At 48.9% G+C, this 26,862-nt stretch overlaps 1 protein-coding gene and 1 long non-coding RNA gene across 2 annotated transcripts in view; both read left to right on the top strand.

Annotated features, from left to right (window-relative positions):
• ZSWIM5 (zinc finger SWIM-type containing 5) overlaps nucleotides 1-26,862 on the top strand; it is a 99,458-nt gene that overhangs the window by 42,697 nt on the left and 29,899 nt on the right. Inside the window, exon 2 of the mRNA XM_062622933.1 lies at nucleotides 26,367-26,723. Coding sequence (XP_062478917.1) covers nucleotides 26,367-26,723 — 357 coding nt within the window. The remainder of the gene's footprint in view (nucleotides 1-26,366; nucleotides 26,724-26,862) is intronic.
• On the top strand, nucleotides 6,109-11,546 carry LOC134165985 (uncharacterized). Its single transcript, XR_009965720.1, has 2 exons — nucleotides 6,109-6,891; nucleotides 10,698-11,546. It is a non-coding gene; the product is annotated as an uncharacterized LOC134165985 (long non-coding RNA).

Raw genomic sequence — 26,862 nt, 5'->3', positions numbered from 1 at the left:
GATGGTTGGGTGCTCTTGGCCCCAGACAAGAGCTCTCCCAGTGCACCATGGTCATCACTCTTGGTCACTCATCCATTCTTGTGCTTTGTCAGCCTGGACCAGCTTAGCATTTTGGGCATGTGGCTGCTACTTTCCATTCCAGAGATGGTCTCTAAAAACCTAGTGCGGTTTATTTATTTAATTTTATTTCATTTATTTTATGGCTGAGTTCAGCTAAGCAAGTTTGAAGTTTCTCTGAGTTCTGGTGATTGACATTGTGTTTGAACACCGCATTCAAAGCTAATACTTCTTGCAGATGCTGAGATAAGTATCTGTAAATCTTTGCATTTACCATTATCCCCAATTTTCTTGTGCAGTGCCTGCTGTCACCGTATAAGGATATTTATCCTGCACATAATCTGATTGGAAAATAAGGCTTTGAAATGGAAAGGAAAATACACGTTTCAGGTGGTGTTAGAAATGTCAGTTGTGGATGCTTAAACAGTCCTGATTGCCTCCAGGCTCTGGGGCATTTGGGTTTTCAGCCCCCTATTGTTAGATTTAAAGCTGCTTATTGGAGTCCGAACAGGTTAGAAAGACATCTTGTTCTTCAGATCCTCAGAAGTCTGCCTCTCCCCCACTGCGGGGGATGGCCTTCTTACATCCCAGCCAGTCAAGTTTTAACCCTTGGCTTAGGCAGCGCGGGGCCGAACAAAGAACTGCTGCTTTCAGATGGAGCAGCATAAAAAGCTATTATTTCATAATAATACTCTGCTTTTCCCTTCCAAGGATTTCCTAAGGACTTTACAAATATTAAAGCCTGGGCAGTCACCCCTGTGACTGAGAGCTGGAGAAGTGGCTGTGTGTGGGCAGCTGAAGGGTTGAACATGAAGTGTAATCTCTGTGTTGGGGTGCTTTCAAGCCTAGAGGTCTCCTGTGTGGTTCATAGCTATATTAGGCCAAAGTGTAGCAGGACAACAAGGATGTTTGGGGCCACAAGAGCCTCCTGATTTGCATTACTTTGTACCCATTTCTTAGGCTTGTTCCAGCTTTTTGGCCCTTGCCAGTCCTTGTTGTGTCTTGCATTGGGGCTGGTGGCTGTGGGATCAAGGATGCTCTCTGCGCAGTCCAGATGAACTCTTTTCATGCCATCCCTCAAGCAAGGAAGAGAGACGGATTTCATGTTCACTTGGACACCAATATGAGGGTGGTAGAAATGCAGATGTTGTTTTCCGGGGTGGTTATACCCAAACCCCTACCTTTGCTACCATCACAGCATCAGATGGGTGATGGGGTAGATTGAGGTATCTTTGTATGGAAGCAGGTGCTTGCAGCCCTACATCTCAGTGCAGGAGGTCTTCCCTGTAATACCTGGTCCTGGCATTGAGCAAGTTAGACCCCGTCTCAAGTTAAAGAGATGAGAGGAGAGCTCTTACTAGTGAGATGAAGAGTCCTTGCTCTTTCATTCATCCTTTCCTGCCTTTCGGCCCCTCTAGGGCACAGACAGGAGCTGGTTTAGCTTGTGGGGTTTACATCCCCCATCCTTCAATTGCTCCTTAAAATTGACATCTCCAGTGATGCTGTGGGCTCTCAGCTCAGCATCTGGCACTTTCTGCCCAGCCTGAGGCTGGATGTTGCTGGCAGTGAGCGGCAGTGGGTGAGCGATGCTGAGGACCTACTGCTCCCATGGATGTGGGTACCACTGCAGAGGCAGCACATGGCACTGCCCTCTTTGCCCGTGTATCGTCCCTCTGAAAAAGCTGCCTCTGGCCAGCATCACAAATGTGTGAATAGATCAGATGCCATTTTCTCCCTCAGACAGTGGCAATAAGTCTCTTTCCTTTGTGGGGACAATTAGTTTCTTTCTTTTGCGAAGAGTTTGGTTGGAATGAGCTGACCCCTCTTCATGGAAGGAGAGCCCTTGTCCCTTGTGTCCCTGGGAGAAGCCACAGCATGGACCGTTTATGGTTTTTCCTTTTAACACAGTGACTGCAGCTTTGTTTTCTGCATTTAGTTTGCATCTAAGACCAGGACATGGCTCATGCTGTGTCCCTGATCCAGTGTTTAAAGCTTTGCTGTGATTTAAGTTTGGCCTGGGCCCTGCAGGGTTTAGCTTAATTTTTAAAGCTCTCAATGTGAATAATTCCTCGCTGAATGCAGATCGCGAGAGGGGATATTGATTTAAAGCTTTCAAGCTGGTGGTTATGGATTAAAAGAAAAAAAAAGAGGAAGGAAGGAGATTTACTGTAGTCAGAGCTGGTTGCCCAAGTGTTAGTCCCTTACAAACAGGCTTTTGCTGAGCTAGGTGTGAGAGCAGTGAGGGAGCCCAGTGAATTTTATCTTTAAATTGCTGGCTGCTGAGAATCAGCTGTGGGATGCACTCGATTGCAATTCCTCACCTCAGGGGAGCGTTTGCTGTAACTCCTTGGCCTGGACTTTGTGTGGGTACAGATGTTGCTGTGGGGTTGCAGCAGTTCCCCAGGCGTGGGGGATCCGGAGGAGGGTGTGCTGGGTCGGGATGATGCTGCTGTACATCCACACACTGGAGTGTAGCTGGGGCAGCAAATGGGGAGCAATCAGCAGAACAGGGGTGTAGGGTCTCGGAAAGAAAATGACAGGAAAGGAAGCTTTGGTAGAGAAGATGCTACAGGAGACTGAGAGAATTAAAGTCAGGGAGTACGTCCAGTTAGCAGGCAGGGCTCTGAGGTCACTAATGCTGGTTATTTGGATTTCAAAGAGGATCCTATTAGCTCCTGTGGTGGAGAATCATTAATCAGTGGGGCAGGAGGCAGGAGCTCAGGCTGGCCAGAGAAATCAGTTTCCAATGTCCTTGATGTCCTGCCGGGCTGGCGCTGCAGAGCATCCTGCACAATGATGGGTTTGTCTGAGACGAGACGCTTCCAGCCAGAGGCACTGGATGGGATGGGTAATGCTGAGCCTGTGATCAGTGGAAGGCTACAAGGACGCCGTGTCCATGCTGACCTCTGTGCAAAATCCCATTGTGGTGCTGCTGCCCTGGAGGTGTTGCTGAGCTGCTCTTCTTAATGAGTGCAAAACCCAAGTTACTTACCTTTGGCAAACACCCTGTTAAAAGTTTCTTCTTGCTATCCCACAGACACTAAATGGAATTTGGAAGAGGATTTGGGGAAAAAACAGCGTTTCCAGGTGTGACTGTGATCCCTCAGAAACACAGCCTCTGGCCTGCCTTTTTGTTCCAGTCAGGTGTTCTCACATGTGCCCAGGAGCCATTTCCAAAGGAGCCTTTAAGCACAGGATCTGAAGTCACACTGAGAGTTGGACTTGCAGAGCAGCCTTGTTCTCCAAGCCTCGTTCTAGACCAGCTTTGAAAACCTCTGAAAGAAGCCTGTGACAGTTTGGAAGAGCCATTTGCCATAGAAAAATTCCATTAATAATGCAGAAGGAGACTTGTGAGTTGTCAGAGATGGGGTCAGAGGAGGGTTGCTTGGATAAAATTTAGATGTGGACATGGTAGTTGAATCTGGGACAAAATTGGTTTGGCAGCTTTTCCTCAAGAAAAGCGGACGAAACTTCCTTGCTTTCAGTGTTGAACTTTTTGCCAAAACCTGTTTATCTGGGATTTGATCTAACACTTCCTTTTCATTTAAATCCTCCAAATGTCATTAGGGGGAAGGTATTTACCAACAATTGTTATATACACACTCTTCTACATTTAGATTTAAATCCCTAGGGTGACCCATTCAGACTTTGTAGGGACTGATAAGCAAAGCTTTTAAAGAAAGGCCAATAAAAATGGTCTTGTGTACAAATAACGGCCATCACTCCAAGAAACTTGATTAAGATCAGCAAGATCAAGTCTCCGGCTGGACTGAGTATGCCTCAAATCCCCAATTGTCTGGCTTTTTGTCTGCCGGATGAATTTATAAGAAAAAGGAGAACCCAAGCCTGCTATTTCAGCACCGCTGGAATTCATGAGTAGATCTGGGTTTCAGAGACACCGCTGCCTTGTTTTGGCTAAGTCCTTAAAATGGAAAGCTGGAGATTAACATGGTAGGCCTGGGGTCATCTTGTTGCAGAATATATAGTCTCAGACACACAAGGTCTTTTTCTTCAGACATCCCTTCTGGTCGTGACGTTTGAGCCTTTGCTTTGCTCCCTGGCTAAGAGCAGCGTTAATCATAGGACTGGAATTCGTGACTTAACCGAAGAGGCGTTTTAATGCTTTTCCTGTCATCGATCAGCGGGCTGGAAGCCACTGTCTCGGTAGCGTTGTCACATTGACCTTTGTGATGGTGCTTGGTGGGTTCCCGTCCTCCTGAGTGCCTCCCAGCCCAGGAATGCCTTCCAGTGTGTCCGTCTTTTTCCTTTCGGAAGGGATGATCTGAACTTGGACCCCTGAAATGCAGAGAAGAGGCTTTTTGTGCAGGCTGCAAAGGGCTCTTCTGTGTGCAGCAGGGCACGGCAGAGAGACCTTCCTTCTCAATCTGTACTGCTAGAACAGAAAAAAAGCCCTTGCATCAGAACTTGCTATTTATATTTCTAGCTCTGAGACTCCTCAGCTGCATTATTAATGAAACGTTTACCAATTAAGATAGATGAGTCTGCTCTTGAGGGTGTTTGTTAAAGTAAGGTGCCTTATTACCATATCTGATAGATATAGTGCCAGGTGCTGATTAAAACCTTGCTGACTCCCCAGGGACAGAAGTCTTGAGGAAGTAAGGTGGGGAAAGTTGTCGTGTTTCCTGGCTTTGGCCGTGGAGGGAGCAGGAAGAGCTCAGCATCCCTCCCCAAAGGCCCATCCCAGACCTTGTGAGCAGCGTGAAACGGGCACGGGGAGGAAATTAATCAGCCTGGATCAGAAATTCCAATAGCTGGAGCAACGCAAGTGTGATTAATGCCTCCTGAACGCAAGAGGTGGAAGGATGCTAGTTCTGTGGCTCTTGCAAGGCTAGCAGTCTGTCAGACGAGGAATTAGTTTCCGATGTTGACCCTACGGGTTTTGGAGGTCTGGAATTGATGCGTGCCTGTGTTACAGTGTTTCGGCAGCTCACTAAATTAGGTTTGCAGGCAAAGCGATGCTGCGAGGTGCCGGCAGCCCACATATGAAACTAATTTCCCTTTGAAACAGCACTGAGGGCGACCAGAGGAGAAACGAGATCATCTTTAGGCCTCTCGTGGCCTACAGGAGTTGAGAAGTGTGTATTCACTTTCCATACTTATTATCATATGGGAAAGGAGCTATGTTGTAGGCTTTAATGATCCGCATGTGAAGAGCATCTTAAAATAGACTTCACATCTCTTGGAACATACATATGTGTTTATAATTTTATGGTTATAAAAATACATATTTACTGAATACATGGACTTTGTTTCTCCATCTGCTAAATATAGTCACGTATGAAAGTTATATAGAAAATGTAATTTTCCCTTAAATTATCCCGCTGTCAGTCTGCTTCAGTTTCAGCGTCGGCAGAGGCGAGGCGCGAGTTGAGATGGGTGCCGTTGCGCTGCCGAGCAGGTGTCTGGAAGCAGTTTGACTGAGGATGGGGATGACTGGAGGCGGGGTTGGTGGCACCAGCTATCATTAAGATTTGCCCAGCAGTTCACAAGATAAGACCCTGTTTTCAGTTTTGCTTGTAATTTTGTCAGGGTTTTAACCTCTCAATTTCCATGCTGGATGCCGACCTCAAACTGTTTTATTTTAGGGGGGAAGAAAAGGAGTGTAAGATGGTCCTGCCATTTTTGGAGAGCAGGCTTGCAGAAGAATGTTGGGTTTGCCCTGCTGAAGAAGTCTGAGGAGCTTTTCTTGGAGCTTGCTGTGAAGCTCAATGCGAGGGGAAGGGGGAGGAGGTGCCCATTTTGTGAGACATCTTTGCCATCCCTCTGCAAACGTGGCCAAACCAATGGAAAGTTGGAATTTGCATGTGCTCAGCAGAGACTTATTTGATTCCAGCATAATTACCCGAGTCCCTTCACAATGGACAAGGCTCCTTCCCACAGGGCTCCCTGGGGAAGCAAGGCTGGATGCCGGCCATCCTCAGCCAGTGACTCCCTATGTGCTAGCCTGGGGCAAGCTGCACCAGAGCAGGCTTTCCCTCTAATAGCTGCTTTGGGGAGCAGACACAGTGGGGAGCTTGTCCCTCATTGTGGCTAGGCAGGCAGGTGGGACTGGGGCTGGCAGGGAACATGGAAAAATAGAGATGCTCTTGGCAGAAAATGGGATAGTGACTGGAGGAGGGAGGTCTTGCAGGGCTGGAGGAAAACATGGGAGGGTGTTGTGCAACAGGGACACATCAGGGCAGTTTGTCTCACTCTAATATTTCCTAATTCTGCAGCTTGAGTCATGGCCCTTCGCCGGGTGCTGCCTCTCCAGCACGCAGTCCTTGCAGAGGTCTGCAGAAATGCTTGTGCCACGTTTGGGAGATCAGCAGATGGTTCCTCTAAAGACAGCCTGAAATGTGACTGTTGCTAAAATCAGTTTTTACAGTAACCGCAAGCACTTTGTGAAGAAAGGAGGGTTCCTCCTGCAAGCTCAGGCTCAAAAGTCACTTTAAATTAATAACTTCTCTAGCGTCTGCACTTGGGCCTGGCTGGAGAGCCTGGAGTCTGCCTCGTGACAAGTGTCATGACGCTGGTTTGTTTTTGTTCATTTCTGGAGTGTTTTGCTCAGAAGGAAGGAGCCAGGCAGCCAGCAGAGCAGTCCCCTGGGTAGGATCTGGGATGGGGGACTCCAGTGTTCCTGTTTCCACTCTGATGGGCTTGGAGCAGGAATTTGGAGAGCCCTGAGAGACCAGACATCAGCAGCGTGTCTCTGGACAAGAGGCTGTTGAAGAAGATGCTGTCTCTTTGGTGTTTATTCCTGTCTGCTCATCCGGGGCCCCGTCACTGATGGATGCGAGTGCTCTTGGTTCCCTTCTGCAGCAGAGTGTTCAGGTCAGTTGAGCTCTCTTGGACCTCCTGCTTCCCAACTCAGTGGTGTTTTACAGCAGCGTGGCAGGACGTGCTGCTGTCTGCAGTGATGTGGGAGGACACCACTGCAGATATGCTGAAGCTCCAGAAATGACCACAGTGACTCCAGCACACAAATAGAGGTTTCACATTTATACCCCTAAATGCCAAGGAGGAACCTGCTTCTTGGATTTGAACCAGTGCTGCATCCAGCTGCCAGGGCAGCAATTTATAGCCATGGGGAGTGCAAAGGCAGAAATATATCAACTGTAAACAGCGTTAGTGAGATTTCCTTTCAGAACTACAGTTTGCTACTGCAGGAGCATCATGGTAGAGAGCTGCCTGCATGCTGCCTTGTGTGTGCTGTGCTGGGGTTGGATGCTTGTAGGAGGGTCTGTGCTTGACACAAGTTTCTGTCTTGTGATTTACTGGGAGGCAGCAGGCGGCTCAGGTTTTGGGGAAAGGCCTGTGTGAAATGGGGCTGCCTGGTGGTCTTCCAGCTTTCCGCCTGGGGAGCTGGGTGACTGGCGTGCTTGCCCATGTTTTCAGGGAAGATTCCTTGTAAGCATTTGAGGAACATTTGCTCTTAATTCACAATCAAATTCTTTCTTCTGCTGTACAAAAATGCAACCAATGAAAATAGACAAGCTCCCTGGGTCATTTCCAGATGCCCTTAGTGAGGCAGAAGTGTTTATTTTTTATGGGCCAATTTTTGTAGTCTACCAGAACGTCTTGTACTGTCTAATGCCGCATGGAGCAATAGATCTGCAGAGTGTGTTTAATAAGAGCAATGTGCTCTCAGGGATACTCAAATCAGAGTTAGTTTCCTCACGTGTATGTGCTTTATATTGTGTGTTATAAAACATCTGGGTCCAAAACTGCAGTGAAGAAATCAAACGGCCAAGTCAACCTGAAAGTTGTACCAGGGCTCTGCCTGGAGAATCGCCGTGTTCAGCCTTCTCTTCTGCTGCAGGGACCCTGAGCAGATGGCCTGGCTTTTTTATATTCCTTTTCCTCCTCCTCCTCCTCAGGATCTGCAAGTCAGAAGCAAAAACCAGCTTTGAATTTTCAGCATGAGGAACTGCAAGTCAAAAAGGGTCTCTCTGGTCGCGGTTCCGTGGCTGTGTGGGAGGTGAAGAGCCCTTGGCTCTCCTATCTCTGCATCCTCCTGCTGCGGTTCTTGGCTTTGCCTCCCAGGTCTGGACCGCCGGTTGCTGGTGGTGCTGGAGCAGCGGGTGGCTGGCGTAGGAGGAGGTTGGTGGCAGCAGCTCCATTGCAGCATCCCAGCTGTCCTGCATGCCTCCAGCCCAGGAGCCTGCGTTTCAGAGGTGTGCAGTGTGATGCTGCCTTCTCTGCTCTGCTTCGGGGCTTCTTGTGCTGTCCATCTGTCTGTGGCCTGTTGGGGAGGTAGCTGAGCGTCCTGAGCCATGGTAGGTGTCTAGGGAAGAGCATACATGCAAGGAAAGCTTGCATAGATGCTTCCACAGAGTCCTTGCTGTGAGCTCCTGGACATAATCCTGGTAGGGCTTTTCCATCAGCCCCATGAGATATGGGGTTTTTCCTCAGAAGGACCCTTGTCTGCCCTCTCTGCTTTTCCTGGGTTCTCTGCATTTACCATGGGAAGGGAGAGTGATGGGACAGGCAATGGCTGAAGGACTGTGCTGCTCCAGTGGGTGTGCAGTTGTGGCATCACAAGCTGGGACATGGTCATTTGAATGAATTTGCTTCATTTGTTTGGCCTTAAACCCAATATTTCCCTTTGGGATGAGTGGGCAGGGGAATGGTCTTCAAGACTTAACCTTTCCAATAGGAAATCTGTTCAACAGTGACTTTGATCAATGGCTGCTGTCCTTTGGAAATGTCCCTGGCATCTCCAAGGCCCTGGCTGGTGTGACTCTGTTAGAAGACTTGGCTGCAGAGATGGAAGAGGGTTGTAAGCAGCTCCATCTCGCTGAAGGAGCTGGCAAAAAAGCTGCTGTCAGGGAGCTGTGGTGCTCTCTCTGTCTTTGCTACATCAAGGAAAGCAAGACCAAGAGCTCAGCTTTAAGGGTTTCTGAAGTTACTCTTTGCAGACTGGGGTAACGTCTCCCCCTTGGCTTGGAAAGGCAGCGGGTTGTGTTTTAGATGAAGCCTGTTCAGTGCTGCTGGCATTACACCATGTACAACAGGGAAAGCAGCTATCTCCCATTTTAAATAAGGATGGGAGATGCAGTGGAAATCAGCCCTGGAGCAGGCTGCTTGTTCTCAGCGTGGGTAGTTTGCCTGTGAAGCGTGTCAGCATGGGTGCGGGAGCCAGGAGGGACTGAAGGGCTTGTGTCCAATGCTCATACAGGGTTTTTTCCTTGGTGCCACACCAGTAATTTGAATGATATCTGAATTACTTGCTGTAACTTGTTTGTGGATGCTGGAAAGTAACGCTAAATCCTTCCCAATGTGGCTTTCTGAATGACCAAGTTGCAAGGATCTGGGACCCTTCTTCTGGTCACTTTTGCTCTGTACACTCTCAAGTTGTCTGTGCACGTGGGACAGTCTGTGTCCACAAAGACCTGAAAGGGTGTTTTATATTCTTGTATAAGCTGTGTGTGCTTCATGAGGATGCTGAGAGGAGCAAACTGAAAATGATGGGTTGACCAGAAAGTGCTTTTCTCCAGAATACGTCTGGGTTCCCACATCCCATGGTTGATGCACTAGAAACCTTCTCTGTGCTTGTACCTGCCAACCGTGCTTTCCCCTTTCAGCAGGAGGAGGAGATACATCAGGGTCCTGGTGGCCTGGTGGGGGAAGCAGAGGAACTTGCTGCTGAAACAGGTCCCCGTATCAGTACAGTGCAACTCCAGGCTACACTGCTTCAGTCTAAATAATGATATACAGGTGGCATGATGGACTGTACACTGTACCTCTCAACCATGCAGGTAGGTGTGTGGTGATGGAGATGGGTCTTTTCTCACGCATGCAGTGGATAGGGAGGAGTCCTCCTGACTCCTCTGAAGGTGCAAGTCTTGGTGTGGCTGCCCTGCCTGGGAAGTGAGCCCACCCTTCGGTCACATCCACTTGCCCTCACATCTGTATGGACTGGCTGCAGGAGTGAGGTGCTGCAGAGCATGGGCTGGTGTGCCAGCGAATGTCCCAGAAGGCTTTGTGCCCCTTCCAGAGGAGCTTTATGTTCACTGTAGCAAGAAACTGGGCAATACATCCCCTGCTTGACCTCGGGTCAGTTTTTGTACAGCTTTGGATCTGCGTGCTGAAGCTAAAATTATCAGTGTGGACAGAAATTGTATGGTTCACGGTGAGTCCGTGCTTTACCTTGCTGTGTAGGTGCAGTCAAGGGCTTTCTTCAGGAGCTGGATGGTTGAATAACACTTGAAGGAGAAAATATTTGGGCTGAGACCTGGTGCTGGGTCCCCTGTTCGGAACAAGCCTTGCAGTTGTCTTTAGTTTCTGTATGCCTGTCTGCAGAGCAAGAGTGATAATTAATGCAGGATTGCTCTCCTGGGTTCTGGCAAAGCCAATACTGATTTTCTGAAGTCAGCTCAGACAGACTGAGAGCGCAGTTTTAGTCAGGGCTGCGGGTCTTCATTTGGCTCCTGCTACTTTGATTGTCAAATTTCACTTGAAGCTTTTCAGTCAGCATTGAAAGTGAGAGCATCAATCTGAACTGGGGAAGTGCTGGACATCAGGTTATTACATGTTCCAGAAAATTTCCTCAGCCTGGCCTCGGAAGAGGAAGCTGGTCAGCATCAGATTTATGTATTTTTAATGCAGCTTTTCATTTTTTAACTTCTTTCAGGCAGGGTTTTTTCCTCTATAGATCTTTCTGCAGTGTTTTGCAACTGCACCAGTCATTCCTAACGAGCCAAACTTCAGCCTGCTCCTTAAAATACCCCTGTGAGGCCCAAAAGGGGCATTATCCCAGCTTTGCAGCCAGGGAAACCAAAGCCTGAAGAGGATAAGAGCTTCATTTTAGAGGTGCCAGGCCGTCGCCCACTGTGAGCCATGTGGGAGACCACAGGCGTTTGGAGAACTGGAGCTCCTGTCTCATTCAAGTGTTGTTCACCAGGAAAATGCTCATCTTGGAGAAGCACTGAGGGAGTTTGATAGAAGGGTCTGTGTCTGGGACTGGCACGGGCTGGGTGGGTTGCTGCTGTCTCGCCTCCCCAGTGGTACAGAGCAAAGGCGAGAGGGATGCTTGGAGGCTCCCAGCCCACGGGGATGGGAAGGAGGTGGGTGTTTTAGGAGGGAGCACCGGTTGTTTGACAGAGCTGAGACCACACAATGGCTGGTGGCTTCACGTGTGTCTCTGGAGAAGAGGGGGGTGATGAGATACATACCATTTGCATGCCTGCGCTCTGGCTTGATGTGGTCTTGCCGAGCGAATCAAAGCTTTTGCTTTGAAGGCAGCAGAGGGGGAAGGGGCTGTCTTTGTTCTGCTCTTTGGAGAGCGCTGGAAATCCTTCAGCCCAGAAGACTACACCCTTCATTACCCTCTGAGTTATTGGCCCCAGATTGGAAGTATGGCTCTGTCATGTGAAGTATTTGATTATTTATACAGTTAATGTGTAACAGAGTTGGAGTATTAGAATTCAACAGGGACGAGCTTCCAACTTTGCATGGTTCAGGACTAATAAAACTTCTCTGACCCAGCGTTGTCCTTTCACCGGAGGGGATTTTTTTCATTAGCTTTGGAGTGTTAAAAAGAGATCTGCTGTATCTGAGGCACGTTGATCTGTTGGCTTCAGACAAAGCGAACGTGCAAAAGTGTCAGCTTGAATATCCAATTGGCACAGATGCAGGCGGACAAAAATTACATGGTGAGTTTAATTGGTGTCTTCAATGGCAGTAGCTGGGATCAGCAGAAACTGCCTTGGAGACTGGGTGATACCCACAGCCTGTTCTGGATGAGGAGGAGCAGAATGCAGGCTGGGCAAATGATGGACTGGAAAGTGAAGGGTAGGAAGAGGCTGGGCTGCCCAGCACTGGCTTTGCTGTTTGCACCAGCCTCCACTGTGCTGTTTCGGCTGTCAACTCACTGTAGGAGAGCCTGGAAATGTCAGTGGTGACCCTTTGGTCACTGCATCTTCCAAGAGTCTTGAGCTGGGGTAGCATTTCCCTAGTGTTAGGCATGGGAGTTACAAAGGTGTGCCTAGGGCAGACCCTGCAGCTGCAGGAGAAGGGGACAGCAGTTGAGACTGGCTGAGCTTAACAGAGCCTGTGATGGGACTGATGTAGCAATGGGTTTGGTTTTCATTTCCTTTTAGTTTAGTTTACTCAGACTTACGGGTCTGGTGGTGTCTCCCCCAGACACACTTCAGGCCCATTGCCACATCCACCAGCATCTCTTGGTGGCACAGAACTCTCAAACCTACACATACTAGCAGATGATGAGAATGCTAGCATGGGTTTTCATACCTTTGTTAAGGAAAAGGCTGATGAATGAGGGCTTTGCAGCATCCTAGAAGTCCTGCAGGGTGGAGTTGTTGCCACTGCCCTGGAGGTTTCCTCAGTGCTGTTATTTAGTGTTGCTCACTTAAAAATCAGGTTGATTTTCAGTAAACCACCAGGACTGAAGCCGTGACTGTGAGCTCGCCACTTGTATTGTAGGTGTCCTGATTATCTCCTGATTTCCTACAAACAGAGTAGCACTGGAACAGGTTGCTCAAGGAAGCTGTGGCTGCCCCATCCCTGGCAGTGTTCAAGGCCAGGTTGGACGGGGCTTGAAGCAACCTGGTCTAGCAGAAGGTGTCCCTGCTGATGGCAGGGGTTTGGAACCAGATGATCTTAAGGTCCCTTCCAACCCAAACCATTCTATGATTCTCTGTAATTTACTTCTACTTCAGCCTAGTGTGGTGATGCAACTGATAACTTGCATTGTGCTGGTGACAGCCATTTTTAATCCTCTCCTATGACTGGAGGAACAATGGGAGATGTATGCAATATGAAAGCAAGGCTGTTGGAGTGGCTGTTGCATGAGTGGAAGATCCAACAAATGCCAGGGTGCCTTTGCAGAAGTACATCGTGAGTGTGATGGGAGCTCTCCTTCTCATCATACTTCCAGCCACTTCTCCTCACTGTAGATGATGCAGGAAATTGTACTGCAGAGTTTCACACCTCCAGTTATACCTTCAAGCATCACCTGCTTGTTGGCTGGATGGATCGAGACTCTGCTTTCAGCTCTCCTGAGAAGTGTCGGTCCCTCTATCTATGATGAGTTTGTCTCTAGGTTTAATGCAGTTGTTTCTCTGAACAGGGAACTGAATTGATTTTGGAAGAATACAATATCTCTGCAAGATATCGGGGTCATGATCCCTGACAGCAGCCTGTAGACAGATGTGTTCATCACTAAGATGCACTTGGCTTTTATTTCAAGATTACTAGTTTTATTTACACGTCACCTGCTAGGTCCCAAATTTGGTGCTTCTTCCCCTCAAAAATGGCTGAGCCCTCAACCTGCCTGTGGGATTTACATCTCCTGCAGAGGAAACCCACAGTGTGAAATTGGCTCCTAGGGGGAACAGCAAGTGGAAAGTGTAATCCAATGTAGAAGTATTTATTTCTTTAAAGACAAGTGGCAACCTCCTGCCCCTCCGCTGCCCCGTGTGCTCCTTTTCCAGTTCAGATTTTAATAAATTTCTTGTTTATCTTGAGGAAACAAATCAATAAGTAATGGCAATTGCTCTTTAGAGCAAGAGGCTGCTAAAGGTTGCAGTTGTTTTAATGGGGAGTGTGTGGTGTTGTTGCAGGGACTGTTCACTGTTGAGGCAGGCACGTCCATATCAGAGCCAGTAAAATATGACCGTTCCCTGTGAGCACATGCATTGGGTGTAAAGTCTTGCAAACAGGTATCCAAGCAAGGGCTGTGGGGGGAAATAAGCTGGTCTTGCTGGGAGCTTAGCGGTTCCTATCTCCTTTAGCTCTGGGTAAGTCTGAAACCCAGCACAACTGGACAGACACATCTTCCCTGGGCAATCTCCACATTGCTTTTCCAGAGCAGCATTGCCATTGAATGTGTGGCAGGTCTTTTTTATATGCCAGAAGCTTCTTCCTTCAGACCCTCGTCCAAGGTAGTGCTGTGTTCAGTTTGGAGGTGGCCTGGCCCTGAGCATCGTACATACCCCTTCTGTGGGAATGTGGAGATGATGGCGGAGCTGGCTCTGTGTGCATCAGGGTGATGCTAGCACCAGCGAACAACTAAACTTAAGCTGTGAGCCATGAGAAGAACAGTCGGATCTGCTTAAAACAGTAGAGCTTTGGGAAGAAAACTGAGTTTTGTTTCTGCACCTTTCTGTGTGGTTTACAACTCGTCCTTGCATCTTCTTGAAGTGCCTGTGATAGTGACTCTACAGCTTGGGGCTTTTCCACCACAAGTGGTTTGATGGATGTTGTTCATCATCATGCACTGTGGGTCAGCATCCTGGTGGGAGCTTGCAGGAGTCCAACAGATGCTGAGATGTCAGCTCCTGAGGGAGAAAATGGCCTCTTCTATTTCCTGGCTGTTCCTCATCTGCAGACCTTGAGTGTGAGGGTACTTGATGCCTGGAGGTTTCCTACCTGGGGAGGCAGTGACAGAGGTGTGAGCTCCTTGCATCCCTTGTTCAGTGCTTCCCAGCCAACTGCCCCACAGCACTCACATCTGCTGCCAGCCCCCGCTGCCTTGGTTTCCTGGCTAGGTGAAGAGGGACCCTGCTCCTCACTCAGTACAGGGAGGGGAAGGCAGTGGGTGCCACTCCTGGGGAAGATTCTCAGCTGGAATCTGGGAGGGAGACCCCCTCCCCAAAGCCAGGACATGTCACCCACAGTGTGCAGCTGCTCTCCGTTTTCCAGAGCCATCTGTGGACCCTCTTTGAAGGGGCAAGGGAAGATTTCCTCCCACTTCTTTCCAGTCTCCAAGTAGGAACACTGTGTAATACTTGGGTTATGAGCTAATTAGGGCAATTCTTAAAACCCTTTGCTGAGATTGTGGGTTAAAACCACTCTCTCTCAAATTACCAGCTTCCCTTTTCAAAGGGAAGAGAGGAGTCAACTTCCCAGTCCTCATCTGGTTTTGCTTTGTTTCTGACCCGTTATGCTGAGCTCACTGCATTTTTGGTTGCTTCCAATTCCAAACAGAGATAAATCTGCTGATAACCCTTGGGTGTGTGTGGAGTCCACTGCCAAGGAGCCCTGCCTGGCTTGTTCCAAAAGGAGCCAGGCAAACCAGGAGCTGCAGGGGTGGGATTTCACTCCAGTGAGGCTTTCAAGTTGTATTTCAGCCAGCCAGCAGATAGTTAGCTGGGATGTTGCAACCTCTTCCTCTTCCTCCTTTTCTTCTTTTTCCTCCTCGTCCTCCTTTTCCTTCTCCTCCTTTTCCTTTTCCTTCTCCTCCTTTTCTTCCTTTTCCCTTTCCTCCTTTTCTTTTTCTTTTCCCTCCCTTTCCCCTTTCTCCTTTCACCTTTCCCCTTCATTACTGACATAGGTCTGTGGTTAGAGGAGCTGGAGATTCTCTATCCACCACCAGAACATTATGCCACATAATGGGAGAAAACTGCCGCTGAATGTCTTACGTCACAGTTTTCCCCTTTCCCTTCAGTCCTGTGTATTTAGTGTTAACTGCACAATATAGGTTTCCGTTTGTTTTAATTGTGATGAATTCCAGGGAGAAGGAATGGATCGCTCCCTTGTTTTTCTTTCTACTGTAGCCACAGCCATCCCGATGACAGATCTTGTCATTGCGCAGTGTCATTTTAGATGTTTGCGCTGCACCAAAAGCAAACGGAGGAGCCTGCAGTCTAGGCTGCGGGTTGAATAACAATGTTTTCCCAGAACAGAAAAATCTGTGAAGTTTTTAATCAGAAACAGGAGTTTCACAGAGGCGGCCCAAGCACTGCTCCCAACACAGCAGAGCGATGGCTCATGTCTCCCTGGGTGTCAGCTTTTGTGGCCCTTCGTGTTTCTGACAGCAGCAAAGCCGTGGTGGAGTCATCTTGAGCTTGAAAAGCAGGAGGGGTTGTGTTTTCTCCTATGTGGTAGATCCACTGGGACAGCTTTCCAGTTGCAGACTCCTCACTACAGCAGAGGTTGGTGATGCGTGGCTAGGAGATAGTGGGGACAATGCATGTCTGGAAGAAGAAAAGGTGGTGCTGAGGGGCTTAAAATCACTGTGCGGGAATCTGCTTCTCATGAAATGCCTGCGTGCTAAAGATGGTGAAAACTGCTGATGCAGGAGAGCGCAGCATCTTTGTCAGGCATCTGTCTCCCAACCGCCTTCCTTTCAAGCAAGGAAGGCTGCTGGGGAAGTCTGTGCTCCGCAGACCTCCTGCTGCCTTCCTGACTTCTCAGAAGGGTCATGTGAAAACTAATGTGATCAAAAGGGGGGTTTAAGTGTTACTTAAAGCGTGACGACTGTTCTGCAGAGGGTTTTCGTCATGCAGAGCTGGGTGATCGGCTGCTCGTCAGCTGTGACCTCAAGTTTGCTGAGGGGTCTCACCAGAGAGCACATACTGGCAACTGAGAACTTGTATGGGGTTGCCTCGCTTAGGTTGGTCTTGCCCCTGTTTGATTTACCCTATAGTGCCTGAATGTGCTGCCTTGCTTGCCTTTGAAGTGTGTTGAGCTTCGTGGCTGGTGGTGATGGTGTTATTGAGGATCCCTTTTGTGATGCCATTTGTGGGGTTTGGGTCAATGGCCATGCCCAGGAGATGGCAAGGAGTCCAGCTGCTCTGACACAGCCTTTGGGCTCCATGGAGCTGACTCTGTGGTTATCCAAGTGATTTTTTTGTATGCTGTATATTTTAGTGGGACCGGAGGACACCCAACAAAAGCCTGGTCCTTGTGGAAGAAGCAGAGAACTCATCCACCAGCAGGTTGAGTTGGGCTTGGGAGCTGCTGCAGTACACTTGGATGCTCTTCAGGTCTCTCCGCGGTCAGAATTGGTGCTTCTCAAATACCCTCAACACACTTCACACATATGAAGGATTAAAGCCTTGCAATCTCCCAGTGATGCGTGTAAACACTGGCATCCCTCCTGTGAGGCACCGACAGGGATTGGGGGACTGTGATGTACAGGCAGGACTCTCATAGGAAGAGCAGAGTCAAGATGGAGATGTGGGAAACACAACATGACAGCAGGTGTTCCCCCCTCCAAAGTGTGGTCCTCATGGAGCTCCCCGTGGAGCTTGCCCATTCCCAGCTCTGTGCAGATACCCCAGGGACAGGAATCATTTGCTTTCCTTTTCCTTCAACTCAGCTTTTGCTGGATGTTGAACTTCAGCGTCAACCTTCCCAAGCTTAACACCATTCCTCATGTCCTCTTCTGGGATAGCTCTGGTCAGGGTTGTCATCAGTGTGACCAGCCCAGCTGCTGGCGTGCAGCAGTTACTTGATTGACTCCCTGTCCTGGAATTACCTTCAGGAATAGTTAATCCACGCACAAAGTTTCCCAGAGTGATTCTGGAATAAAATGTCCACAGAGGGGGCTGATCTGGGATACCAATTGCTGAATAATTTATTCTGCAATGAGTAGTTAATTTCCCTATGTGGAGCTGCCCTAATAAGCTCCAAAATTTAAGCTTTATTGGTTTGAGGGCTGGGGGGGGGAAGGAAACCACTAAGTTTTTGTGAGCTGCTGAAGTGAGCTGAGCCCTTTAAGTAGAATAATATTTCTACAATATAAAAACCATTTGCCTGTGGTATCCTTAGTGAAATTCAATATTAAAAAAGAAGAATATATATGTATATATTGGGGTTTATTGTAAATGGGGGCTGTAAAAGTTGGCAGGAGAAGGGGGTTGTCCTGGTCTGCGTCCAACTCCCGAATAGGGATGGAGAGCAGGAATGGCAAAACAGTGACGTCTCAGTGATTTTTCCACTTTGAGGGAGCAGCTTCAATGCAGAGCCCTTTTGTTAAAAGCAGGGGTTTTGGAAGGAAGTTAATTGACCTTTTCAGCAAATCTGTTGCCGCGGCCATTGCCACAAATGCTATTGAAATGCTTTTAAAGTATAATGTTCATTTAACACCATTGCCAATAACTTAGAAAGTCAGACTTTATCCTCCCTTAAAAGAAAGAGCTATTCTTAGTGGAAAATACGTCTTTTTTGGGGAAGAATTTGGAGCAGATTTTCGTACTGAATCTAGGCTGCCTCATTCCCTCGGAAGGCTTCTGAGGGCCAGGAAAATTATAACTAATAACTTCCCTAGAAATTGTGGAGCTGCTATTTTAAGGTCTGGTGTCTCAGGGAGGATTGGGGTGGCGTCCTGCTTCCCTCCATTGCTGTGCGATGCCCTGGTTTGATTCTGGCCCTTGTTAAGCTGGATGACAGTCGTGCCCCGTGCAAAACCAAAATGTGGGAAGAAAACAAGTCAGGAGGCTCTCAGGCTTGGTTTTGCTTTTGATTTTCCGTACCGGTGGACTGGGTTTGGGGTTGGTTTGGAGGTAGCCTGCTCTGGAGGCAGTTCTGAGTTGCAAAATGTGCTTTGAATACAGTTTATCTTTGTGTATTTGGAGACAAAATCCAAAGCTGCTCCCCAGGCTGAGGCTAAGAGCTGGAAAAAGCTGTCTGTGTGGAAGAGAGGCCGTATCTTGGAAAAGCAGGTCAGCAAGGGGAGCAGATACATAGAGAGAAGGATGTCTATGGCTTGGGGGACCCAAAGGCACCCAGGAATGAGCCTTTAAGCCAGGAGCAATGGGATAAGGGCTATGGCATGGGAGCCACTTTGCTTTTAGGGTCAGGATTATGTTTTTGTGGGGCTAAGTTGTTATGTGAGTTGCCACATAAAAAAGGTGATGGCGGGAGCAGCGCTGTTCCGCTCTCTTTCAACTGCTGTGAAGATCAGTGATCCCATTGTGGTGACACTTGCATGCAGGGATAAGAGGCATTTCCTCATTAAAACCCTTTTATGTACTAGAAGCCAGGTTTTCAGCTGTTGGAAATCTGGGTGGCTCCATTGAAGTTGGAAGACACTCATCCTCATGTGTGAGTTTTGGCATCTCCCATTGGTTTCCTTGAGGCAGCCGGGGTGGTGACAGCACGGGGCTGGGTCTGCTCAATGGCAGCCTCCACTGATGGGATGCACGAGCCCGGAAACTCCAGCAAAAGTGAATTTCCTCTCCATGGATATTTTCTTTCATGCTTGAAAACAACCCTGCCTCTGCTAAGTACAAACACCTGACCTGTAACAAGGAACCGTCTTGCTCCTTGTCCAGATACAGCTGCTCATGAGCAGAGAGAGGGGGATGTTTTTGGGATGGTCACAGGGATGTGTTGCTTTTTCTCCCTTGAGGTAGAGATGGTTTGTTCACTGCTACCAAAAAACATATTGCACATCCTCATCTTTCTAATTTTCTATGATGTTAAGAAAGCTCTTTATGTTCAAGCTTACCATAAAATATACTGCAGCAATATAGAGCAGAGACTTGACAGCATTTTGCCCCCAGTTATTACATGGGCAACACATGCTAGCAAAGATGCAGTGAACTCATTCACTCTTCAAGCCCTTTTTGTTGCTTATGATGCTGCAGAAACGGCATTTGGGTTTGTTTGTGTTAATCTGAACTGCTAGCAGAGGAATTCAGCTTGCATGGCTGCACCTTAGCAGAGGAAATCAGTCTGAGCTTTAAAACTGGTTGTATTTTTATTTCTTCCCCCAAACCATATGTCTTTGGAGCAAGGGTTGCGCATCTGGGTAGATTAAAAACCCATTTGCTGGCGGAAGGATATGGAAGGTGATGCTGGAAAGGGTGGTCTTGGCTTTGGGGATGGCAACAAAGACACAAACCCCCTGGCTCTTCAGGTTTGGGTGGGTAACAAAGAGCACTCTGGGCTGGGGGGAAAACGGGGAATATTTTTTGGGAATGTCACAGATCAGGGCTACTCATTTGGCCTTGATCCAGCCACCCCCTGAGCTGAATAAGGGGAGGTGAAAAAAAAACCCTCCATTTCAGGCTGCTAGATAAACAAACACCAGAAATCTCGTAAGGGTAATAATGGAAATCACTGGGAAATTGAGTTAATACAAGGGCATCTGTGTAAGTGAATGCTTGGGACAGGGAAACGGCTTTGTCATTTAACTCTAGTAGTGCTGGAGCAGATGGGAAGCGCAGTGCACTTCACGCATTAGCAGGCTCGGATAAAGAGTGAGGCAGAGGCTGGTGCTCTTGGCTGATTAGAGGTTAACAGGGATAGAAACCAGTGGATTGACTCTTCATTTGCAGGAGGTGTTGTGGGATCAGAGCAGATGGCAGAGAGAGCGTCCCTCCAGCTTACTCAGCTGCTCAGAGGAGCTTACTGCTCCCTCCAGCACAAACAGCCCCACTTGCATCTCCTCTGTTCACAGCTGCAGCTCATGCTTCTTCCCTGGCCTATCCAGAGAGACAGTATTTCTCCTAAACCTGTGGTAGTTGCTGTCTGAGGCTGTAGGTATGTGTGGGGACGCTTGCAGGCATGGAGCATCCTTTCCTACTGAACCGTATCCCTTTGTTACAGCTCCTTCAGTGTCAGCTTAGCTGCAGGCACAGCTCCTTCGTGGGGGCTGTTAATGGTCTTTGGGGGCTATTAATGGTCTTTGTTAGCTCTGCAGAGCCAGGGGTGCTTTTCCAGGGTAGAAATGACTGGGCAAGGACAGGAGCATGGTGGGGACCAGGGAGGAGGGCTGTGGTGGGAAAGGGTACAACAGAATCACAGCAGTGTTCTGCTGGGGCAGCATCCTCCTGGCCAGCCATCGCCTGCCTTCTTCATCCCTGCCAAGGTCTCGTTCAACAGCAACACCTTTGCCTGTGGCCCCAAAAAGAAATTGCTCTGGGGAGGAGGGAGGATGTAAATTCATAGCAGCTCTGCTCATCAACTCACTGGAAGCCTGGATTCCCTATTTTGCAAGGGAAAAATGGCAATTGATTCAGCCTTACCCTCTTTCTTTTTGTCTGCCGGCGCTCTGAAAAGGCACATTTTATCTGTGTGTGACAACACCTGCCTAGGGTGCCTCTCATTGAGCCGCTCTGAATCAAAAGAGCAACAAGAAAAGTGGGTTTAATTGCACACATCTTCAGCCGAGTCTTTCTTGCACTGGCAGCACAAAAGGCCAGCCCTGAGCTGGTTGAATGGAGCCCGGGAGGGCTGGGGCGCACCGTACTCTCCGTTACTATCGGAGGCAGATGATTCACTTTGCCAGAGCATTGTCATGTGCAAATGAGTTCATGAGCCCATCTCCTTTCCAACTGCAAGGTCAGGGACTGAGCAATTGTCAGCATCAGCCGGCTGGAGGAATTGATCTAGAAGCTGGAAAGCTTTGGGGGATGTTACTAACCTCAGCTTCCCACTGCATGAGCACACCAACACCTTCCTCCCACGGGTGTTGTCTACATTACAAATATTGACCGATTTTAAGTTCACGTTCAGAAAGCTGCTGTTTTGAGGCACGGAAATGTGACTGAGAATGACTTATAAATAACACACGGTGCAGCAATTATTATTCATTGCTAGTTACGGCTTTCACACAGTGGAAAAACAAATGGTTTTTCCACTAGAAGCTGGAGCTGCAGTCCGCTTAATCACTAAAGAGCTTGGAATCGTTTTAGTTTAAAATACCTTTCCGCTGTGGTTTGGAAATTAGAAAAAAAAAAGAGGTATATTTGGGTCATGTTAACCTCGTGTATACGACTTGGGCTGAGTGAGAATTTCAGTTTACTTCGCCTGCATCTGCTGTGCCCCATAAATATCCGTGTATTTGTTCCTGTTTGGTTTTGCAGAGCTCCTGCCTGCATGAAGGCATTGCTTCCCAAACACAGGTTTGAAATGGGGTCCTGGGAGCTCTGTACCGAGTACAGGAGCAGTGAGGAACCAAGCTGCTGTCTGCTGCAGCCACCCCTCTCTGGCCAGGATGCAGGCGGATGTGGCTGGTGCCTTCAGGAAGCTGTGTGGATGGACTTCCCATCACATTGCTTCTAACAGAGGCTGCCCAAAACATCAGCCTCAGTTACTAGGAGGTCACTTGAGGGTTTTGACAGCCAGATGCGCGGGTGAGTTTTCAGTGTACAGTGTGTGGCTGCATCCACCGACAGTCCTTGCTCAGGGGGATGGATGTGGTGGCACGTTTCCCTTTGCAGAGCTGCTCCTTGCCCTGCTTCAGGCTTTACACAGACGCTGAGAAAAGCCTGCAGAGGAGCCACAGTGATGTGAAGAAGTGCTCCTCGCATTACCTGTGTGTCACTGGTCCCCATCCTCTTGTGCAGTGCAGCAACCTCAGCCGGTCCCTGCTGGTCCAGGGTTAGGTCCTAGAGATGGCTGCTGTTGTGTGAAGGCTGCCTCCCTGCCAGGGCTGTGTTAGCATCCCATGAAAGGCAAGCGAGCGCTGCGCCTGGGAAGAGCGAGCTCATTTTTCTGAGTGGCAAAACTTTGCGAATGACAACTGTGACTTCTTCCGGGCTGTGGTGTGAAATCCGGGGGATGGCTGTGAGCAGCAACTGCCAGAGGGAACAGAGCTGAGCTCTCAGGCTCCCGGCTGGTGTAGTTGTGGGGTCCTCCTCTTCCTCCTCCTGCTCGCGGCTGTTGGAGGGCTCTCAGTGACACAGGTATAGGAGTGGAAGGGGTTACACTGGGGTTTTGCTTGTTTCTGGGGTTGAAATTCCTACCTGTGGTCTGCCTCTCTCCAGACTTGAACGTTGGCTTTACCTTTAGAGGTTTGCTGAAGAACTCGAGACTAGGGCATCCACAGCTGGTGTAGTGGTGGGTTGGAGCTGCAGGACCACCAGTATTTTCTCCTGATGGGTGGCTGGTGAGTATCTGGGTTAAAAATGCCCAGCTGAAAGGTTCTGCCTGCTCTTACAGAACTGGGGGAGTTTGCAAAGCTCCTTTAGTTGAATAAGTTTAGAGATAAAAGAATTTTTACCTTGGTTAAGTATACTTCTGTTGAAGCCTTAATGGTTGTGGAGCCTCCTGCTAAAGGCCTGATCCTTCGTAGCTGTTTCGGAGTCCAGGGATCCATGTTCCTCCCAGCCTGGGAGGTTTATCAGCTCCAAAGAGGAAAGTGTTGCCCAGCTGATGGGTTTGGAAGTGCCACCGGTGTGGAGCTCACAGACTTCCATGAGACATTTCTAGGGTCTATTTTAATTTGAATCAGAGGCACGATGTCCTGTGCCACTAATGCAGGGAAGGTCCTTGCTCCAGTGTTTTGTCCCCATTTGGTGGGTAAGTGGGATTAAGAAAAAGATGTGCTCATTGTGCCCTGTGTGCCGGTGAACATTCATTGCACCTTCCTGTGCTCTTTCTGGGGCAGATATGAAAACTCAGCTCCTTTTGGAGCCTGGATCCAAGAGACATCCACTGGGAAGCATCTGCGGTAGAAGTAGGGGAGGCTGTTCTGGGGCAGGGAGGAGACGATGTCGTTCTTGGGACAAAGCTAGGCTCCGATGGGGCGTAATTAGTCTGTAGTTACAAAGATGGTATTTAATTATTTCTTTTCCATGGTTTCCAAGCCCTGGCACTGTCACTTTGCTGGCAGCAAATCAAACACCAAGTTAGCTTATGTTAAGGAACAGAAGATGAAGTCCTAGATAAGCACTCGGCTGTGGGAGCATCTTAAATTAAAACATGCAGAGGGGACATGGAGGAGTATGTTTTTGCTCTCGGTGCTATGCAGACCCCATGTCTGCAGCCAGGGCTGTGTTTCTGTTTGCTGGAGTGCTGGTATCACCTGTGCCGTGTGCTTCTGGGATGCAAGATGAATGGAAGAGGAGGGTACAGTGACAGCTTTTACAGGGTATTCTTCTCCAGAGTGACCTGTAGCCTCCTAGTGACTGTAGCATAAGTTTTGTATGGACCAGGAGTGAGTGCTTCGATGGATGATGGACTAACCACACTATAACCTTCCTTTTAACCACCACTCTTCTCTGGGATAGTGATACCCATCACTGCTGAGCTGGCATGCTCAGTGCCCATGGGTGCTGAAGTGCAGACTTCGCTGCAGAGCAGGGCGCAGCATGGTAGCTGCAGGCTGACCTCCCATTAATGTAAATATTCCCAAACAACGCGTCTGTTCCCACCAGCTTCTCTCTCTCCCCCTCTCACCGTGTTTAATTTCTGACTGAGCTTTTGATAAATGTTTTGTATAGAGCTCCTAGTTTATCTTAAATAGACCTGCTGCCATCATGGCTAAAATCTAAACCAACACTTGACTTAGGGCTCAAGTGCCAGGTGAACTTGGCAGCTGCTGACACGCTGAATGGTCCTGTTTTTTGTGTGGACACTGGCTGTGAGTTGTGATGCTAGGCTCTCACAGCACATGGGGGAGCACAGATTTTAGGGTGCCTTGAGAGCAGCCTGGGAAGTATCTGGACAAATCTCCTCTCTTGAGGGGCTGGATTCAGACCATGGTTGATGTATTTTCAGAGTCAGACCTGTCTGAAACAGGTGGTTTGGTTAAATGAGTTCCTCCAGCCATACACCAGTTAGCCCCAAGTGGGGTCTGGCCCATGGTTCTGCTAAAAGTAAGCAGTTCAAGGCAGTGTTTATAGCTAGTAATTTGTCTTAGAGAGTTTTATATATATGTGCGTATGTGCCTATGGGTGTACGTATGCATATATACATACATTCTTACGCAGGACTGCGGTTTCCAATCCTTTTAACTTGCTCAGAAAGTAAACTGGGGAGAAGCTGGCAGCGAGTCGGAGCCGCCTGCCAAGCATTGCAGACCAGAGAAGTGGTAAAACATAAACACTTTGGAGTTTATCCTCAGGATTTATATAGTTTGGCTGCTGGGGCATGGACTCGTGTGGAAGGGGGGTGCTTGTCAGCCCCTGGCTATGCTGCTCCCGCGGCGCTGAGCCCAGCATCTCCATAGCTGCACTTCTACTCCCAGCAGCGTGCGAGCGAGAGGGTAGCGCAGAGTTGTCCATCCCTTCCCTCCTGCTTCACCATCCATATGGGGTAGGTTTCGGATGATGGCAGCAGGACAGGTCTGCTTTCCCCCTCCCCTGCACTAAAGTAAAAGCAGACCTCCTTGATGCTTAATCAGATTTGAATGTGGTTTTTTGGCGTGGCTTTAAAGAGACTGGCAGTGAATAGCTGGTTTTGATGCCATTTATTAAAAACCTCTGGTAAAATTTGTCTCGGAAAGCCTTTGTGAGAGCTGGCAAACGCACAAGGGTTTGATGCAGTTAATGTATTTTAATCTTCACACCCACCCCCCCCTTCTTTTCTTTTGCTAATTGTAGGGCTCTCAGCTGTCTGACGCCTTCTCCGGGGGGACAGCAGGCTCTGCAGGGACTTCTGCGTAAACATGGGCTTAATAAGGTTGCAGTGGCGGGGAAAAGTGAGCATTCTCTTTGGGGAGGAGGGCTGGGATGGGCAGAGTGGAGTGCTGGGGCATGGGTACCACACCAGGTTCTGCCATGGAGGCATAAGGTGGCCTTGGCCATGTTATTTAACCTCCTGGTGTAGCCTTGTTCTCCTCTGAGGAACAAGAATGGGGGAAGCAAAAATGCCCCTTTTCCATGTAGCTGGGCAAGTGCAAAGTGTTGGTGTTGGACCTCCTCCACAGCTGGCTCCTGGGAAGGGCTCCCCAGGCTTTCAGATTGAGGGTAATGGACATCCAGTCTTTTCTCATTGGCCTTATCCCTCGCTTACTTGATGCATTCACCTTCCTTGGATCCAGAGGTCCTTACAAGCCCGTTTTCATGCTTCTAACCCATATTTGGGATGTGCTGGGACTTCCTGTGGCTTGTGCCCAAAGGTGCTGCACCCCCTCATGGCACAGTGGGTGCTGTCAGGAGCACCATGCGTTTGTGTGAGCGACTTGGGCTGTCCTTGCAGCCCAAAGCATGGATCACACCAACAAGCAGCTGGCTCCCTGGCAGCAGTATTTCGGGAAAAAGCTCCCATGGGAGCAGCAAATATTGTGGAGCTCAAGGAACAAACAGTTTCCCCCACAGCCCATGTTTTGGGCTGCGCATTGCTCCTGTTCCTGCTGCGTAGAAGAGCTTAGAGCTGTGGCCATGCCCTGGAGCGCTCTACCTGGTTGAGGGATCGAAGTTGGAGTTGGGTTGCATTTAATTTGTGGGGGGTTTTGTCTGCCTCCTCAAAGAAAAGAAAACCTGGCCTTTTTCTGCCAGCCCTCACTCACGTGAGTTGCAAATTGAGTGAGAGGGAGGCGTGGATGAAGATGAATCCCAGGAGAGAAACAGTCTGAGAGACTCTTAAACAAATGGGAACTGAGCAGCTTTGCTCTTCCCCTGGGAGTTTGGCTGTTAAATAAACTCACCGAGGAGTCTGGCTGCATCTGTGTGTTGGTGCAGAAGTGTGTTCATATGCAGGCTGGGTGTTGCTGGGTGTAGGCCACCAGGATGGCTTACATGTGTATGCATTGGGTGGTGTGCTCCTTGACATTGCGATGCATGAGCAGCCTTGGCTGGCCTTGATCTCCTGCCAGAGTTTGCATGGGTGGTCGTGCTCAGAGGGAAACTAACGTGGCCTTTCCCTCTTCTCCTTTCCCCCTCTAGGCTTCCACCTCAGTGGGACGGTAACGGAGCCAGCGACTGCAACAGAACCAGAGGTGACCTACAAGGTGGCCATCAGCTTCGACCGCTGCAAAATCACCTCAGTGACATGCGGCTGCGGGAACAAGGACATTTTTTACTGTGCCCATGTCGTGGCGCTTTCACTGTACAGGATCCGCAAGCCGGACCAGGTCAAACTCCGTCTTCCCATCTCAGAGACCCTTTTCCAGATGAACAGGGACCAGCTCCAGAAGTTTGTTCAGTATTTGATCACGGCACATCACACTGAGGTGCTGCCCACTGCCCAGAAGTTGGCTGATGAGATCCTGTCATCCAACTCCGAGATCAACCAAGTGCATGGTAATTCCTCCCTCCTCCTTGTGTGGCTCAGCACTGATTCACTCCGTGTTTGGGGCTGGGGTGATGGTTTAACGCTAACAGTGGTGACCTTTGTTTTGCCATGTTTGTCTGTTGCTGCGCAGAAGTGGCAGTGTCAAAC

Source organism: Pezoporus occidentalis, unplaced genomic scaffold, assembly GCF_034315485.1.
Source record: "Pezoporus occidentalis ecotype Australia unplaced genomic scaffold, CSIRO_AGI_Poc_V1 ctg25, whole genome shotgun sequence".
In the NCBI taxonomy this organism is placed as follows: Eukaryota; Metazoa; Chordata; class Aves; order Psittaciformes; family Psittacidae; genus Pezoporus; species Pezoporus occidentalis.
Note: the sequence above shows the minus strand (reverse complement) of the source record. Positions and strands in the feature narration are given on the sequence as shown.